Source organism: Falco peregrinus, chromosome 3 (assembly GCF_023634155.1).
Source record: "Falco peregrinus isolate bFalPer1 chromosome 3, bFalPer1.pri, whole genome shotgun sequence".
NCBI classification, from domain to species: Eukaryota; Metazoa; Chordata; class Aves; order Falconiformes; family Falconidae; genus Falco; species Falco peregrinus.
Window position 1 is genome coordinate 52,017,708 of NC_073723.1, and position 17,074 is coordinate 52,034,781.

At 41.6% G+C, this 17,074-nt stretch overlaps 1 protein-coding gene across 3 annotated transcripts in view; it reads right to left on the reverse strand.

The window, feature by feature from the left end:
- The window catches only part of MAPRE2 (microtubule associated protein RP/EB family member 2), a 99,913-nt gene that overhangs the window by 63,708 nt on the left and 19,131 nt on the right, over window positions 1-17,074 (reverse strand). For 2 of the 3 annotated variants that reach the window (XM_055799046.1, XM_055799042.1), the window contains exon 2: window positions 9,197-9,255. Coding sequence is in view for 1 of the 3 variants with exons in the window: in XM_055799042.1 (XP_055655017.1) it covers window positions 9,197-9,255 (59 nt within the window). In the remaining 2 variants the exon portion in view is untranslated. Of the gene's footprint in view, window positions 1-9,196; window positions 9,256-10,333; window positions 10,426-17,074 lie in introns of those variants that run through there. The other variant, XM_055799044.1, reaches the window with a different exon arrangement.

The window sequence follows — 17,074 nt, forward strand, 5'->3', positions numbered from 1 at the left end:
AGCAATCTGGTCTACTGGAAGGTGTCCCTGCCCATGGCAGGGGGGGTGGAACAAGATGATCTTTAAGGTCCCTTCCAACCCAAACCATTCTATGACAAATGAAAGTGAGACTAGTGTTCTCAAAAAAGGGGATTGGGGATTTCCAAGTTTCCCTACAGTACAGCTTACAACTATTACCCTCGGAAATAGTCAGAGCTTCAGACATTCACATCCTAAACAAAATCAATGAAAGAAGTTATAAACAGTAAAAGCCTGGAAGGGTCTGGAAATATGAGAGAGTAGAAGAAAAGTCTAGCATTTCTTTATATATTGTCAGCTGTTGAGGAATCTTTGGCTTTCTTGGAGTTAAAGAGGGGTGTCTGGAAAAATGCAGAAAGATGACAAAATCAGGTAGGAGTGGACAATCTACCCCTCTGTTGTTCCTTCTTACCATTTCATACTGAAAATAACAACATACTTTGAAGGCATTTCAGTCTAGTGATATAGTTCATAAAAGCAACATTGGCTTGTGGGAGAGGACAAAGGAGAAGATTTGCAACACCATTTGTCCAAGGCAGAAGTTTTTCATGTGAAAATCAGATATGGCTGTATCCCACAATAAAGTGATACCTTTACTGGTAGATGATGACTTTCAATATGACTTGTTACATTACTCCACAGAGAACTTAGTATGTAATATCAATGTCAAGCCAAGAAGTTAACAACAGCCCTTGGGATCAATGATTCTCTGTTCCTATTGTACAACAAATGTTGTGAAGCTGATAGCCATTTGATTTGCAGATGTTATCCAAGTAATTTAATATTCCACATGACTCTCTGGTACCTGCATAACACAAGGAGGAGAAGTATAAATGCTTTGGAATGATTGTTGGCTAAGATCTGTTCAGTGTACTGTTTTGCACCTTGTCCAATATCAGCATTACAGGTACTCGACATGTAAAGCTTGCACATGGTTTATAAACCACCACAAGGAACATTACATATGTCAACATTTACCAACCTGGTGCTCACCACTGCTAAAGAGGAAGGGAGAAGGCTGGCGCAAGAAAGTAATGGTTCCAGCAGGTGGTCAATAAAATTTTTGGATACCTTATTACTGGATCAAAAGTGCTTCAACCAGCTGACAGAAAGGGCTGGATCATTACAAACCAAGATCTGAAGGGGTTACTTTGTCCCAGGAAACTGTTAATTAAGCATCTGTCCTCCCACACCCAGCAAAAAGCCAACATAAACATTATTACATACTCTAGCTAATGTGAAAGAAATACAAAGCGCATTCATGCCTGACCAGCATCAAAATCACACTGCCAAGTCATTCAGTAGTGTGAGAGAGTTTCTGTGATTGTAAACCCTGGCCCAAGAATTTGGTGCCTTGCTGCAAAAATACTCTACAGTTTCCTCGGGTCCTTACAGTGTGCTACAAATTATTCTCTTACAAAGCTAGCGCATGTCACATGCTGATCAAATTAGCAGGTGCCAAGTGACACAGAAAGTGGTGTGCTTTTTTGTTTGCATGCTGCCTGCCCCTTCTCTTGAAAACTGCTTTTTATCCGGGATGTTCACAGTATTTTACAAAAACTAATTTCTGTCAGCTTTGTTCATTTTACAAGCACAGAAACAGGCCCTGCTGTTATGACCAACTTCCTCAAAACCCCATGCAAGCTTCACCCCCAGCACCACTACAGCGAGTCCCCAGCCTTTCTTCCACGGTTTGCCTTCTGATCCATGCAGTACTTCCAGCTCTGCAGCTAAGCAAATCCTATACCCTTTCTCCATTACTACAACTCAGTGACCACCTCCTCCCTTTCATCTCAGGATTTTTTCCACACCTGAGGTTTCCCCATTGTTCTTTCTCCCATTCTTTCCCACCCATCCTTTGTCAGGCATAATCCTCTGCAGGCAATTTTCACTTTCCTTTATCAGCCACCTGCAGAGAACCTGGGTCAAATTGGTCTCCTTCCCTCAAAGTCCCCAGCATACCTATTGTCTGGCTAACATACTGCTATTAGCTAATAACACCTCATTTCATCCAGGCTGAGAGGAATGTACTACAGCACTTGCCTGCTAAGGTGCATGCACATTCACACGCAGCCACCCCAAGAAGCAACACCTGTATTTAAGAGCTGCATAATGCACAGAATTTACACACCTCCTGTGACGTGGCGCTGCCATAAAGAACCGAGATCCCTGAGGCACCTCTGAAAAACTGGGTTGCAAGGATTTGCTTGTGATCACTGGCTCACAGAGAAATCAAGGAGTGCTTCCTCTTTAGGCTAGAACAAATTTGTTACACACACGCAATTTTTTTGACAGAAATTTGTTTTACCATTCAAAAGGCTCTTAGTGATTTCAGGCTCCTCACTGGTCAAATGTAAGCATCTGAGGCACTCTTTACTTGCTGGCAGTTTCTTACACTTGTGCTTTCTGACTTGCTGTTAAGCATTTAGACCCACAACACACTTGTAAGTAATAGTTACTATTTGCAAACACTAAAGCATTTGGGAGCAAGAAACTGTTTTTCCAAGTACAATTTAATTGCTGGTTTACACAATTCTCTTACTAATCTTAAAGTTTTTGTTTCCTTGTTTATTGATGGAAAACAGACTTTTTCCAATGGCAATGTTTGTTAGCATCTTAGTGTTTACCCTAAGTGTTTTTTAATAAAATAGCCTTCAAATGACAAGGAAAAGTAATTTTCACAGATCGCTTTAACCATGTTACACATATATTAGCACTTTGGAATAAAGAAAAAAAAGATTTGCCAACTATGTCAAGAAGTGTATCTTGCTGACAGGCATTCCCTAAGAAGACTTTTGTAAAGTGACATATTAGACCAAGTTTCCATGCATACTTCAAACGCTTTAATAGCCTAGTGCTGCAAGTGCTTTCTTTAGATATTAGCACCCTACAGAACATATACTAAGCACTTTCTGAAATCCTGGGATTTCAAATTAGCCAAAAAATGTTCTTGCCTGGTTGTTAAGAGGCAAAGCTAGTTGGGAGAAAGCTACTGCTGGCCTGCTTTAGTGGAAGGTGCATCTGCTACCAGCAACACGTACCAATATTGGGGCTTGCGGAGGAGAAATGAGGAAACAAAAAAACTTGCAAGCAATGTACAACAGTAAATTTTCCTTACAAAGTCAAATTAACAGCTTTTTTAAGAAACACACCTAGTAATTAAATTAATTGTACCACAATGGCTACCATAAATTTGTGGATCAAATGCGATACCAGCTGAAGTACTAACGTGACTTTATTTAAATGTAAGGAACAGACAAAACATAATAAAGGGCTCACGCCTCTACTCTAAAATAGAGGGAGGCCATTAAAAGTGTACATATCTCCATTCTGAGCAGACAAAAGCATACAGAATGTGCATAATCTTACTGAAAAGATAAACAGCTGGATTTACTTGCTTCCATTAACCAATGACCCACTTGTCAAACATAAGCTGTAGATTTAGAAGAGTGATTACACGAAGCCTCTTACATTAGACAAAAAAAGATCCCAGCTATGTAATCAGAGCAAGTCTGAAAATACTTGAGCGCAGACAATAATGTTCTTTTATACAGACACACGGCGAGAACTAGTTCTTCTTGCTAAAACCTACAATACAATGTGAGGGTGTTTCCTATAGTGCTGTTCAGAAGGAGTTTATCCCATGCAGCCCACTCAGGTCATTAGCGGTGAGCCAAATCCAGGCCTCTTGTAAGAGGATGAAGCTCTAATGGAAGCCACTGCCTAAACCTTAATGTGGGGGCACTGCCAGCTTCCTTCTGTGAGGAATGGGTATTCCTAGAGAAGTAAGGCTGGTGCTCCCCGCACTAGATGGTAACCACAACACGTACCCGGCCTATCTAATCACTCAGAGAGGATTTTTAACCAGGGGCAGCAGCTGCGCAGGCTTTGGTGGCAGATCTCCAGCTGAGGCTTTTAGAGCTCAAGCCAGCTGCCATCAACTTTGCCCATGTGTAAGCACCTCCCACCACACGCCTGTTGCAGGTTCAAATAGGTACAAACATACCAGACTATACAGATGATTACAGCATTTGGGCTTGAGTACAAGCCCTGAATTAACGACAGAGGAAATGCATCAGGGACAAATTACTAGGTCTCAAGACATGGAAAATCTCTAATTTTCCCACCTTGCATTGTAACACAACAGTAATGCACACAACAGCGGCCTTTCCACACTCTACCTACGGCTAAACAAGTGTCTAAGAAGGCTGAAGAAGCCATTATTATAAGCAACATTTTTACTGTAAGGACAATTTATACAATTAAGTGCATGTTGCTTCCACCTGACCTCACTTGCATGCTGTGTATGGCCTGCAACTCAGTCTTTACTGTGACTCAGTATATAGGGTGATTTTCTGGAAGCTGCAGATCATGGAGCAACTTAATTATATAAGAATCCTAGCAGTCAGCTAATGAAAACCAATGTTTCCAGCCCTAGTGATCACAGAGAAATGCTGGAAAATGCCGATACTTGAACTAAGAAAAAAACCCGAATACTAAAACCAGAAAAGCCAGCAATGACCAAAAAAAAACCCCAAACTCCCCTTCTTTAACAAAAGTGCAATATTTGAATAAGCTCTTTCAAGCCTTTCTTCACTCTTAAGCTCCTAGCAGGCATGTTGTGTTTCTGGGAGCCTGTACACCCCCTGGATTTTACTCTGGTGTTGGAGGCCCTGAGCTCTGCAGATCAGCATCCCAGCAGCTGATGTGCAGGTACAGACTTTAGCAGCAGCATTGCAGAGGAGGCCAGGTAAGCTACGCAGCACCTACCACACTATAGGACAGGGACACGTGTCCTTTATAGAAAAGAAGGTACAGATGGGAACACAGCCATGGCACTCTGAGCTCCACACGCCACCCACCACATCTGCCAACAGCATTTTGGTTTCAGCTCAGTTCTTTGCCATATTCCTCAGCAACACCTGGGGGTTACCACTGTGTGCAGTCCCCCCTGTGCCAGCCCAACCTTCTCTTCCCATCGTCCTTTTACAATACTCCATCCACTTCCTTTCTCCATCTCTTATGCCTTTGCCTTTCCTTCCTTAGATGAAATCTAGGGCTATTTACAGCTTCACTGTTAGCACCTTCTGGACATTAAAGTGATTAGCAAGTCATCACACTCCCAGTCAGTATTGCAAACAGACTAGCAAGACACAGACTACTAGAAAAAGATGGTCTGTTTTCCTAACAGATCCAGCCTGACAATAGACTCAGAATGGCTGCACAGAATCAGGATGCAAATCAGATCTTGCAATCACATTCGCAAGATTGTATTTATAAAATCTAGAAACTCCTTTGGAAAAACTGACAGTTATTTTTATAGCATCTGGATGTACTGCAAACACTTGATATACCTAGGAGGAATTAGTGGGTTTTTTAAGGTTTTTAAAAAAAGAGGGTTGGTTTTTTTTTGGCTGCTGGAGCAAAACTCAAATCATTACTTGAATCATCCTTTAATAAACGTTCTCCATCTTTTAAATGAAGCACCATTGATAAGCAAGACGCAGAAGGCAAAAGACAACTAGAAACAAAGGTATCATTCTTTGTTTATGTTATTGTATGTTGTCATGGCTTCAACAGTCATGGCATAAAGTAGCACCATTTTGTAACCCCTAAACAGTCATATTGTATATAAAATGAAAAAAAAAAAAAGATTCTGTAACAATTTGAGCACAAAAGGTACTACTAGTGCCGTGAAAACAGTGCCTTTTCTTCATTACAGCAGAAAATGAGGTTTCTATTTAACAAAACCCCCAGCCACAAGGCTATGCGTTTTTGTAACTGTGAATGTATGTCAGTGCTGTTGACAGCTTCTGCGTTGGAACGGATCTTATTATTAACTCTGAACAAAACCACACGTTATCTTTCTGAAAAGCAAAAGTTACATTCCTGATTAAACAGCTGCTTTGCTGAGCTCCTGTGGGATAATTTTTGGTATTGGGCACTGAAAAAATAAATATCACCCCAAAGTTCAGAATATTTTCAGACAGCACCATAAAAGGCTATACAAGCTACCCAATTTCTAACTTAAGAAGGGAGTGGGCTGGTGAGCACACAGCCATAAACAAACATTCCACTTCGGTTAACTTTGCTCTCTTAGGTTCAGGATTTCAGTCTCCAGTTTTCTCATGTTAGATCAAAACCAGCTATAGAGCAGCTGTGTCCTATGCAGGACTGACTGCTAAGCAGATGTCCTCCACTACATTTTGGGGGACCTTGTGGTGTTTCCATAGAATGTAAGTGCTTTTGAAGCACTCTGCTCAGCTCAGAGCTTCACCCATTTTCAGACTTCTTCAGTCTTTTGGCAGAGGTATAAAGCAGCCCTTAGGGGAGTCAGGTCTTATTTGGTGGACATTACAGGGACCAGTCTGAGAAAAGAAGCAGTAGGGAACTGAGTGGGAAACAAAGCACACTTACCTGAAGTAATATTTTATTCTGCACTGGTGCTGGGAGGTAGGGAGAAAGAAGCAAGAGGAAACACTTCTTTAATCTGCCTGGTTTAAGTCACTACATGCACCGTTAGCATGAATGACCAGAGAACATTTGTTTCTGTGCAGGGAAGAGAAAAGCTCACACAGAACTTTTCATTCAGATCTCCCCTGAACAATTCATGATTTAGTAGTTCATCATACAAACATATTTTATTCATCATAAAAACATATTTATAGATATTTTAAATATATTTTCTTTCTTTCCTCCATCTCAAAATGACTGAAATACAACAAATAATTCCTGAGCTAACGTTCCAGTAGAAACCAGACTTGCTTTCTAATGTTAGGGTGATTTGTAATTGTTTTAGTGATAACACATCAAACAAGAAATTGTAACTGCCAAAAGCCCCCTTATCTGCATCTTGCACACAAGAGTGCCTCATGTGAGAACTGTAAAATTCCTTGGATATTCCAACATCCATTCCTCATGTTGTTGTGTGTATAACTTAAATAAAAGAAAAAATACACACATTTGTGAGGCTCAAAGGCACCGAAACCTGACTGGAAGGATTCCCAAGCAAAGACTAGTATATAATAGCATGTTACATGGATTTGGCTTTTGCAATTGTAATAGCTTAGCTAATTCTCTAGCAATATAATGAATCTCTGGTATTAGAATGCTAGATAGCTAGATCTTTATTTTGACTTATAATAGGCCATAAGACCTAAGGGATTTGGAAAGGAAAGGCTACAACAGTAAGCAGGAATCCATGGGGAATATGCTGAAATGCTGTATGTTGCTTCACAGAGAAGGTTACTTATTGCAGGAAACCTGCACGTGTCACTTAAGTTTGATGAAAGCAGACTGCATACTACCTGTCTAACAATGTGCATTTGGTGGCTGCGCACTATCTCAATGCTCGTGGTTTTCTTCACATCTCCTGTTGCTTCAAAGTACTAGCGACAATGCCAGTATAGCCACAGGGGTGAAGCTTGACTATAAGTAGCAGCACCTACTGCTCTGTGCAAGAGTAGAAAGCGATAGCCAAAACCCAGTGTGGCTCAGCACAGGGCATTGCCCCGCTGCACTTCCATCTGCAGCACCTTCATGGGAGGGCATGGGTCTGCAGGGAGAGGACATTCCGTGTTCCCAGCGCTTGCTCTCAGATGCTTCCTGTAGTCTAGAGCTATTGCTTCATCCTTGAGGCACACAAGCCTCTTTCAGCTCTAAATTATAGACTGTTCTTCTGAGAATCTCCAGGTCCAGTCGAGCCCTTCTAATAATAATAATAAAAAAAAAGTCTAATTGCTGTGAAAGTAACTTCTTTCAAAACCTGAAGAATCTGAACTCTGTCTTCCCATTTAACTCTCCTCCTCCCAGTGTCAGCATCTCCTTACCTGCACCTGTGCACACAGACAATTCTTGCATTTCCCATAGAACTTACCCTGAAAAATATTTTTTCATGTCTATCATGTATCTAGAGAAATCTTTCTGCAAACATATGTTTTTTTCAGGGCATTAAATAACTTGGAACAAATCCCTAGTTTGCCTGCAAAACAAGTCTTTAAAATAGCTCAGACAAACCTTTATACTTTTAACTGGAAAGCACAAAGCATCGCTGCAAATCGAGGTGCCTGCTAAAAATTAGTGCTTCATACACTGTAATAGCTTTTCAAGCTTTAGCTGAAATGCGGTCGTATCTTTCAAAATTAAAGTTCTTTCTTGCACAGCTCTGGCATCATTTCAGTGACAGGCATATTTTCAGCACTAACTATGAATAAAGAAACCCCACACTGTATTATTGCAAACCACTAATGCTGCAGTGTGCTCCTTGTCAAGGGAAAAGGCACATACAGTATCCAGCATAGCACGGTGAGCACTGTCAGTAGTGAATCTGTGCAAATAGGAGGTTTATTACCGGGTATCTTATGCTCCATCTTGGCAATAGTGAAGATTTCTTGTTTAATAGCACAGATGTGGCAGCCATGATACAAGGGCAGCAAGTGATGGCAACCGGAGGAAGCGCAGATCTGTTCCAGGCGCATCCCTTCTGAAGGCTTTCTAAACATTGCCACCTCGTGGGGCTCCTATCTCCTGGTATCACTGATATCACCACTCACGGCAGATGGCTTCCTGTGCAGATGTCACAGATGCCAAGCTGCGGGCTGGACAGTTTCAGTTAACACCCAGCTCGGGTGGGATGCGATTTAAAGTCCCATAGGTGGGGATTAAAAAAAGGGGCACCTCACAAATTCTATTTGACATTCATTACTAACCCTGTACAGTGGCATTTTGTGTAGTTTGCTCTTTTTTCACTTAACATTATGAACACAGCGCTAAATGTGCAGACGAGTTAACATTTAATGAAACAATGCAAGAATACAGTTCCTCAAAGCTCCCAGACAGAAGGGGAGAGGGAAATTAGATTATTGTCCACCTTTAGTTTTCCTTTCTATTTTTTCTTAATTCCTTTCTGTCAACATTTCCTTCTTACTTCATTCAAAACCACAAATTTCCAAAAAGTCTGTGTGATCTAGTTTAGCTTTCATCAGCTCTGTTTAATGAATAATTCCTGAGAACCTGAACCCGTTAATTACATGGTCAAAGATGTTGCAAAGGAATATAACTTTTCATTGATACCAAACTTATCTAGTTACTGTCTTACAGCCATCAAACACAAGTTCTTGGGTACTTTTTTAGTCACTAGCACTGTTACGAACACATACAAACACACAAACATACTTACTTTGAGCATCCAAACACCTTCCCTGGTTGCCGGCTTGAATTCCTTGCAGCAATTTGGTACTGGAAAGAAAACATGAAAACCTTTATTTTAACAAGCAAACAGGAGAAAAAAAAAAAAAAAAAAAAAAAAGGACTCACTGAGTGATCTTTGTCTGTATCAGTTGGGCAGTGATGCAATAGCCGTATGCTAAAAATGGAACAAGAGGAGAACTCCTTCATTACAATATCCTAATTCAGCTGCATTCACAATGGTTCAGTGTCCAACACATCTGCACAACGATCAGATGTCCCTCTGATAGAGTAGCAAATCTATGAGCTCCCTTATGCAGTGCTACATTCAGAGTTTATTCGTAATTGCCAGGCACATTGCTGTTTCTTCATCTGACCAGGCTTTTTCTTAGCACAGGCAATCGGTTATGACCGTTGCGTCATGCACATAGGGCCTTGCCACACTTGCCTGAACAGCTTTTCAGAGGGAAAAACAAAAATCTACCATTGAGAAACACATGAACTGACACCCAGGAAAGCCTGTGTTTTTGCCAACACAACACAAAAATGCTGACAATTCTTTGAAGTGCCTCGCTTGGCAATGAAGTCATGAAGCTGCCCACTGGTAGCAGCCACATCAAGGCCCATTCCCATCTGTGTTTCTAGATACAGCTGCCATTTGCAGCTAGATTTGTCCTTGCACCCATTCTCTCAAGTGCTACATTACAGGCTACAGAAATATAAGCAGGAGCGACCGTATATGGGTTTCAATTTGTGCCATGAATTACATGCTAGGGTTATATGGCTAAGTTTCTTAATTTGCCTTCTCAGTCAGCAGGAAATATCATTCCTAGCAGGTAAATAATGGTTTACAGTCAGGCCAGGGCTCTGGTTGTTGCTTGTTTTGCATTCCTAGTCAACTAGGTGAGACAGCCTGGCAGGGAGGGGTATTCCAAAGGCATCTATCCCTGCATAACAGCACAAAACTACATCAAATGGGATCTCAGGGGTGCTCAGATTGAATCAGGATTGAAAGATGCAAGAAGCTGCTGCAGGTGACTTGATATTCATCATAAACCTTGTTTCAAGAGGAAAAAAAAAAAAACAGTTCTCGCTCTAATTCATTATCATCTGGAAAAAGTAAACAGACCTTTAAAGATGGCTTGTCTACAGGACTGGATCCCAGCTCGAGGAGCTGTGACTCATCCTGGCAGAGAACTTGGGAAGGCTGCTAGCAGACTCGAAGGCTGAAGCTACCTTAAAGCCAAACCAGAATGGGAATTAGCTATTAAATATGTTATTGTTTCATTTCTTTGAATCTCTCCAAGCCTCTTAAGCTTTGCTTTTCAATGTACTCTACCCCTCCACCCCCCTCCATTTGTTTAATGTGGAAAGTGATTCCAGCACAGCTGACAAACCTCAGGCATCCTATTGGCAAAGGAACAGCAAATCCATCATGGTATGTTGGCTTTTGCTCAAGTAGACCCTCCTGAACTTAAGCTGGGATCTAACAGCACTACAACAGCTTGTAAGGTTGGGACACTTAAGACAATGGTTAGAAGTAGTAATCTCCCATCAGGTGGTTTTGACCAGAACTTCTGACAGGCAGCAGCAGTGCAGAGACACAGCAATTCCCTTACACATGTGAGGCTTAATTTGGTCATGGAATTTTTTCCACACTATACTTTCTGAAGAGTGTGATATTTTTGGCGTGTTGAAGATGGATAACTAATTGTCTTCAGTATATAGACCTTGGTTTGAGAAGCATTTGAGTAACACCACCACACTGAACTTCATTCATCTAATCTTAAAGAAAAAAAAGAGAAGCCCTCACAGCAGAGACCCCCTAAGGCTTGGAAACCAATGATGATGATACTTGTACAGGTCATACAAAAGAGGTACATCTTGGCAACAGCTCCTGATTTTTTGCCTCCATACAGGTCCTTACCTGAGCTACAGGGAGCAGTGCAATGGCTATGGCTAGGTGAGATAATTGCTGCTGTATGCAGTACCTCTGCCAGGTCCCCACCTGCTCTGTAAGCCATGACAACACCTCGACCTGTACTTCTGGCTGGAGATGTCAGAGGAGTACCCAGGCAAGGGAGTGGTAGGAAACACCAGATCATTAAGGTGGAATTTAATTTAGGTGGACAAAGGAATGCAGTAGAGGTCCCAGTTAGTGGGTGTGAGGAAGGTAACGATGGGGAGCTGGAGTCTTCTTTGGAAGGGTGGAGGGACAAAGGCGTGCAATGAAAACAAAGGGGGTGGAAAGGACGTCACATTTCCTCCCACTACATGCCAGGCCACGCACAGCTCTCAGCTGCAGACACTGTCATCGTATCACTGCTCTACATAAACCAGCAAGCACAACTCAGTTCCTCAGAGCTCTTCAACACACCCAGGCTGCACTGATTTTAAACAGGTTCCCATCTCCTTAGGAGTCACCTACCAAGACATCTGAAGAAATTGCTTCTTGTACTCTGGTAAACATAGGAAAAAGGTCAAGGGGTAAAAAGCAAGAGGATGAAGATCTAGAGGATCTGGAGAATGGAAAATACTTTTGAACACAGAAAAAAAATTGTATTTCTTTAACAAGAATTTAAAGAGGAATGTCAGAAAATCCTATATAATGAAACAGACAAGGAAAAAGTATTATGCATGTTTTCAGGACAGAAACTTATGATTTGTTCATTTTTTTTAAAGTTACATAAAGCTGCAAGTTCCCTGTATTGTACTACCTATTTCCCTGATGGAGGATTTGCACTGGGAGAAAAAACCCAATGTTTATTAGAAAGTGTTTCGAGTTAAGCTGTTAACAGAATTGAGCAGATTTTATTAATAGCCGAGGGCTATTCACATAGTGCATCCAGCTCTCCCCCTCCCACAGCCTGCTCCTGCAACCCCTCCTGGCACCCTGCTGCAGCAAGTCGGGAGGCCATGTCCAGCTGGGGGGGGGTCAGACTGGTGGTCCCTCCTTTTACTGGCTGTACACACAGCTCTGTAGCCTCTGTCAGTCACTTTCCTCAGATGCAGTTCAGTTACAGAACCTGCTGCTGATGGAAGTGTGTGCTAGCAGAGGCCTCAGACAGGTTTGGCAGACTCTTGCTGTTTGGAGTTTGTGGGATCCTGGGATGTCCAGTGGATTCAACAGGACTGCCACTCTCCAGGGCTTACCTGGACCTGGTCTCAGGAGGCTTTCACTCTCAGTGCATACTTTTTTTCTCTGTGAACTTGTTTTCTGGTGGCTATTGCTACATCCACAAACTTAGTTACCTGTTGAACCCATTCACACAAACGGACACAGAAGGGGCTTCTATGACAATATCCCTTGAAATGCTGTAAAACATTAAATTTATTTTGAATGAATACGATTAAAAAAAAGAAAAAACCTAGACAAAACAAGAATTGGAGAAGAGGGATATTAGAAAGCAAGCTGAAAGCAAAGCAACTAAGTGAAAAAACAGTACAGGTGATCTGCAGAAAACTAGGTACATCGTGTAGAGGCACATCATATAGTCATGCTATGAAAAGTAGTACCAATAGCTGTTAGTCTGAAGGACCAAGGAGGACAAGTTAGGACAGAATGTTATTAGGGCGATTTAAATCAAATGCTTTCTAGTACATTTGACAATGTATTTTCAAAACTTTGTCTCCAGGAACTGTATTTCCCATGCAGGAACAGAACCCTGTCTTCTGCTACTGTGTCTCAGCACACTGGGTGCTTTATTCCATACTGCACAGATCTTTTTTCCTTCCTCCTGCCAAGGACTGGGAATGCGATGTTGCACGAAAACAATTTGTAATATAGGCTGACAGTCACCTATTATTGCCTCAAATATCCTCAGTGGTTACAGAAAACTTCAAACCCAACTTATTTTTAGCAACAGAAAGAATTCAAGCAACCCCCTTGTGGCTGCTATCCAGGCATTTACTGAGTGGAGAATAGCTTGACAAATTATAGAAATGGACAAACTCCTAGTGTAAATCAGAAAACAGTGTATATCACTATTTGTATATGCTTTCCTTTTGAAAAGAACTGAGAGATTAATTTTAAAGCTTCCAGTGTCAAAGGGAAGAACTGCTGTTTTTATGAGCTGTGCATGATTCACAAAAACCAAAACAAAAACCCCCATACACTTCACAGTTTGGCAGATTTCTCAACTTACTGTTAACAGCCCAACCCTATGCTGTCTCACTGTTCCTGGGTAAGTCCTCTGCACCTACTCAGGGCTGGGCTCTGCAGCAGTATATGGAAAACATGACGACTCAACACAAAGAAGTTAAGTTACAGAGCTGAGTTTAGTATTATCTCTGACTCCAAAACCATGAGAAACCTAGCCTGACCCAGAGTGTTTCACAAGGAAAGAAGTCCCATAAGGTGCAAGATGCTGCTACCAAGTGTATGACAGAGCTTCCCACCTTTCACTCTTGTCATTTCAAACACGGCTTTGTCCCAGTGCTTCTGCTTCTCTGCCAGTGCTCTGATTTCAAGTCACCTATTCACATGAAAAAGATCCCAAAGACTTCTTATAAAACTCTCCTCCCTCCCTCGCATTTACAAAGCGATCAATCTTTTTCTGGTCATTTACATATAAAGTAAATCCAAGCATGCCCTACTCCATAACTTAGTAGGAAAGAACATGCATCCTTTCTCAGGAAGACTTCTAGCCTACTTGGGAACCCACTAGATTTTTCTCCCTATGGAGCAGTAAACCAACTTCTGTCATTTCTGTTGTCCTCTCCTGTCCCTCCTCAAACTTTTGTAGAAGTTTCCAAGACCCATGTGTCCTGAAGATAACACCAGGTTCAAAGCTCCAGCCAACCACAGTGCAACATCTGCATTTTTGCAGCAGCCTACCAGCCCTCCTCCTCCTATTAACAAATATCTTCCTGCCCAGTAACTTTGAGATGCAGTAATTATCTTCCAGCTTGAAAAGGGTGTAATAGAGCTCAACTCATATGATTTTAGTCAGTTAGTGTGACAGATTTGACAAACGTGGTTTTTTTGGCATAGCAAGCAATGCCAAACCAGTATAGCAAGCAGTAGGTGGCAGACCTAATAGGACAAACATGAGAATGTGTAGTTATCATCCTTTCTATTTAGCAGCAGGCTGCCACATCGTAGCTCCATTTCAATCACAAAAGTTTCTCTCTGATTCTTTTTGAGAAAACAGTATTTCTTCAATTATTTAAGGCATCATTTCCTTTAAAGTTTAGTTCAGTTATTGATGCCTACTTTTCAGTTTCTGTCCTGCTAACAAAGTCTGTTCTGCTTGCACTGTTAGTGCCTATGTCTGTGGGCTTTTACATCCAACACAATCACTAGTTTTGTTAGGCACCTGTCTACGGTTTGCATGTTGGACTGCAGTTTATTCTTGATGCACTTCTGTATGTACCAATGCATTATGTATTTTAATGTGTTTTTCTGGTAGGCATTATACCATCATACAGAATGCACTTTGTTTAAGAACAACTAGAACTGATCAGGTTTCTGCTTTGTTTCATACACTATAATCATTTAACATATTTCTTTTTAGTACCTCCCTCTATAAACATAAAGATATGCTGCACTGATGCATGTGTTTTATAGCAAGGCAAGAAAAGCCAGAACTGACTAAGGTTTCACATTATGAAGAATTTGGCAATAATATTGCCTTAAGGCATTCCAGCCTTAACTGTTTGCTCCTTATTTATGTCTCTGGACTGCCCCTCAGTTTTGCTGGAGTAGCTCTGAATCCAATCCACTCTGAAGCAGAAAGGGATCCAATTTCAAAGTTACCTTTTTTTTCATATTTAAAAATCTAGGGCAGTTCCGTATTTTAGTACACAGCACGGCCCTGTCAACAGTTGGATTGGCACAGCTGGGAAGGCAGAATCTCACTGGCTGGTATTGCTGGCCAGAAACAGGTACAGCGAACAACTCCACTGAGTGGCCTAGAAAATTAAGTTTTAAAAGCAGACATGAACTCCTCAGGCTAGAGACTAGTGGGTACACAGAGCTATGGCAGAACACACATTAGCTTTTCCCTGTTCAATATGGAGTAAGAGACACATGGAAGACAGATACCAGCAACTGCTTTGGTCCAGGTCAATCCACCGCCAGTTTCCAGTACATTTATAATTTCCTGTGCCCAGCTTTAGGCTTCATTTTGCAGCTGATTTTTTTTTTTAGGTTAATCAGCAACTTATAATTAAAAAAAGTTTCAAGGAAAAAGCATTAAAGTACACATTCAGAGGTCAAAACCCAAAAACCTGCATCTGTGGTCTGACCTGAGACATTTTCTTAAGTCCTTTTAAGAGAGCAAAACCTGGTGTTTAACATTGGGAGTCCAGATGGCATAGTATGTTGAATTATCCAGGTTCATATTCTTTGAAAACACGCCTGCTGAACAAGCGTGGTAGGAAGTACCCCAAAATAACTTCCATATAAGTGTTACTGACTCTCAGACCTGCTTCACAGATATAAAATCTACCAGCTTAAGGACCAGGAAAATATTCAGAAGAATGAATTGGTTTAAGAGCCTTAAAAGACACATTTAAACTCAAGAAGTAATTTACATTTAAATAGCACCCCTCAGTGTAACCCTTACATTTCTAGATATGCCGGAGAAAAAAAACACAGGTAGCTCAGGGTGCCTGAAATTAGATGGGCTGAATCCCCCTCTATTTTGGGATTGTTTTTCAGATCTCTCTTTGCAGAGAGTGAACAAAATTAAGCATGTCAGACACTATTCAGCAAAAATCACTTTGGTGGCGGCCACATGGAGGTGGATAAATGCTCCTACCAACCCTCTCTTCTAACACGCTGCTCTGCTGTGCACCTGCAGATGCACAACACACACCTGCAAGTTGTCTGGCTTACTGACTGGTGGTCTTTGCTAAGTTACAGAATTAGTAGCTTTCTTTGAAAAATAAACAATCTCTAGAACAGTGTAACATTCACTACCCATGGCTATTTCAGACCAAGAAAGAGGCAAGGACAGGCCTGAAAAGCAAGTATGCAAATTCTTGTCCCAGGGAAGGTATGACCTTGTTGGGTGCCAGCTAGCTGGACACTAACTTCGGAGAAAAAAAAAACAAACAACAAAAACAAAGACCTGGGGGTCTGGGTGGACAACAAGTTGAAAAAGACTCAGCAACATGCCTGTGCAGTAAGGAAGGACAATCCTACATGGCATTCTGTTTACAAATCCAGGGCAGTGATTATTCCCCTGTATTCAGGGCTTGAAAAAGTGAATTACCTGTGTACTGGGGAGCTGCAAACCAGTGACAGACATACTGGAGCCCAGTCTACTATACCAAGATATTTAAGGAGCTGGAGCACATGTTGCAGGAGAGGCTGAGAGAGCTGGGTTTGTCCAGCCTGAAGAAGGGAAGATTTAGGGGTGTAGGGGGATGCATCACTGCAGCCCACATCTACCTAAGGGGAGGGTGTAGAGAAGATGGAGCCAGGATCTTCTCAAAGGCACACATTGACACTGCAAGAGGCAAGTTTCAACAGGGCAAATCCTGATTACATGTTAGGAAAAGCATTTTTATCACGAGGGTAGTTGAACATTGGGTCTGGTAAGGCTGGGAAGTCTGAATGTCTCTGATGTAGTCAGAACCCAGCAAGTTCCTGAGCAGCCTGATCCGTTTGGGATGGCTTTGAAGAGGGGTTGGACAAGATGAGCTCTTTCAACCTATATCATCCAATGATTCTGTGTAAAAACATCATAACTGCAGACTGCTTGTTGCGTGCTTTCCTTACCCAGGCAAGGGAGCCCTCGTTAGGGTATTGGACTGTCATTTCAGCTCTTTCAACAGTTCTGGCATGTCTTTCTCTGCCTCAAGTTCCTGAACTGGAAAATGAGACTAACTCAAGGATGTAAAGACAGATTCCAGTATCTGC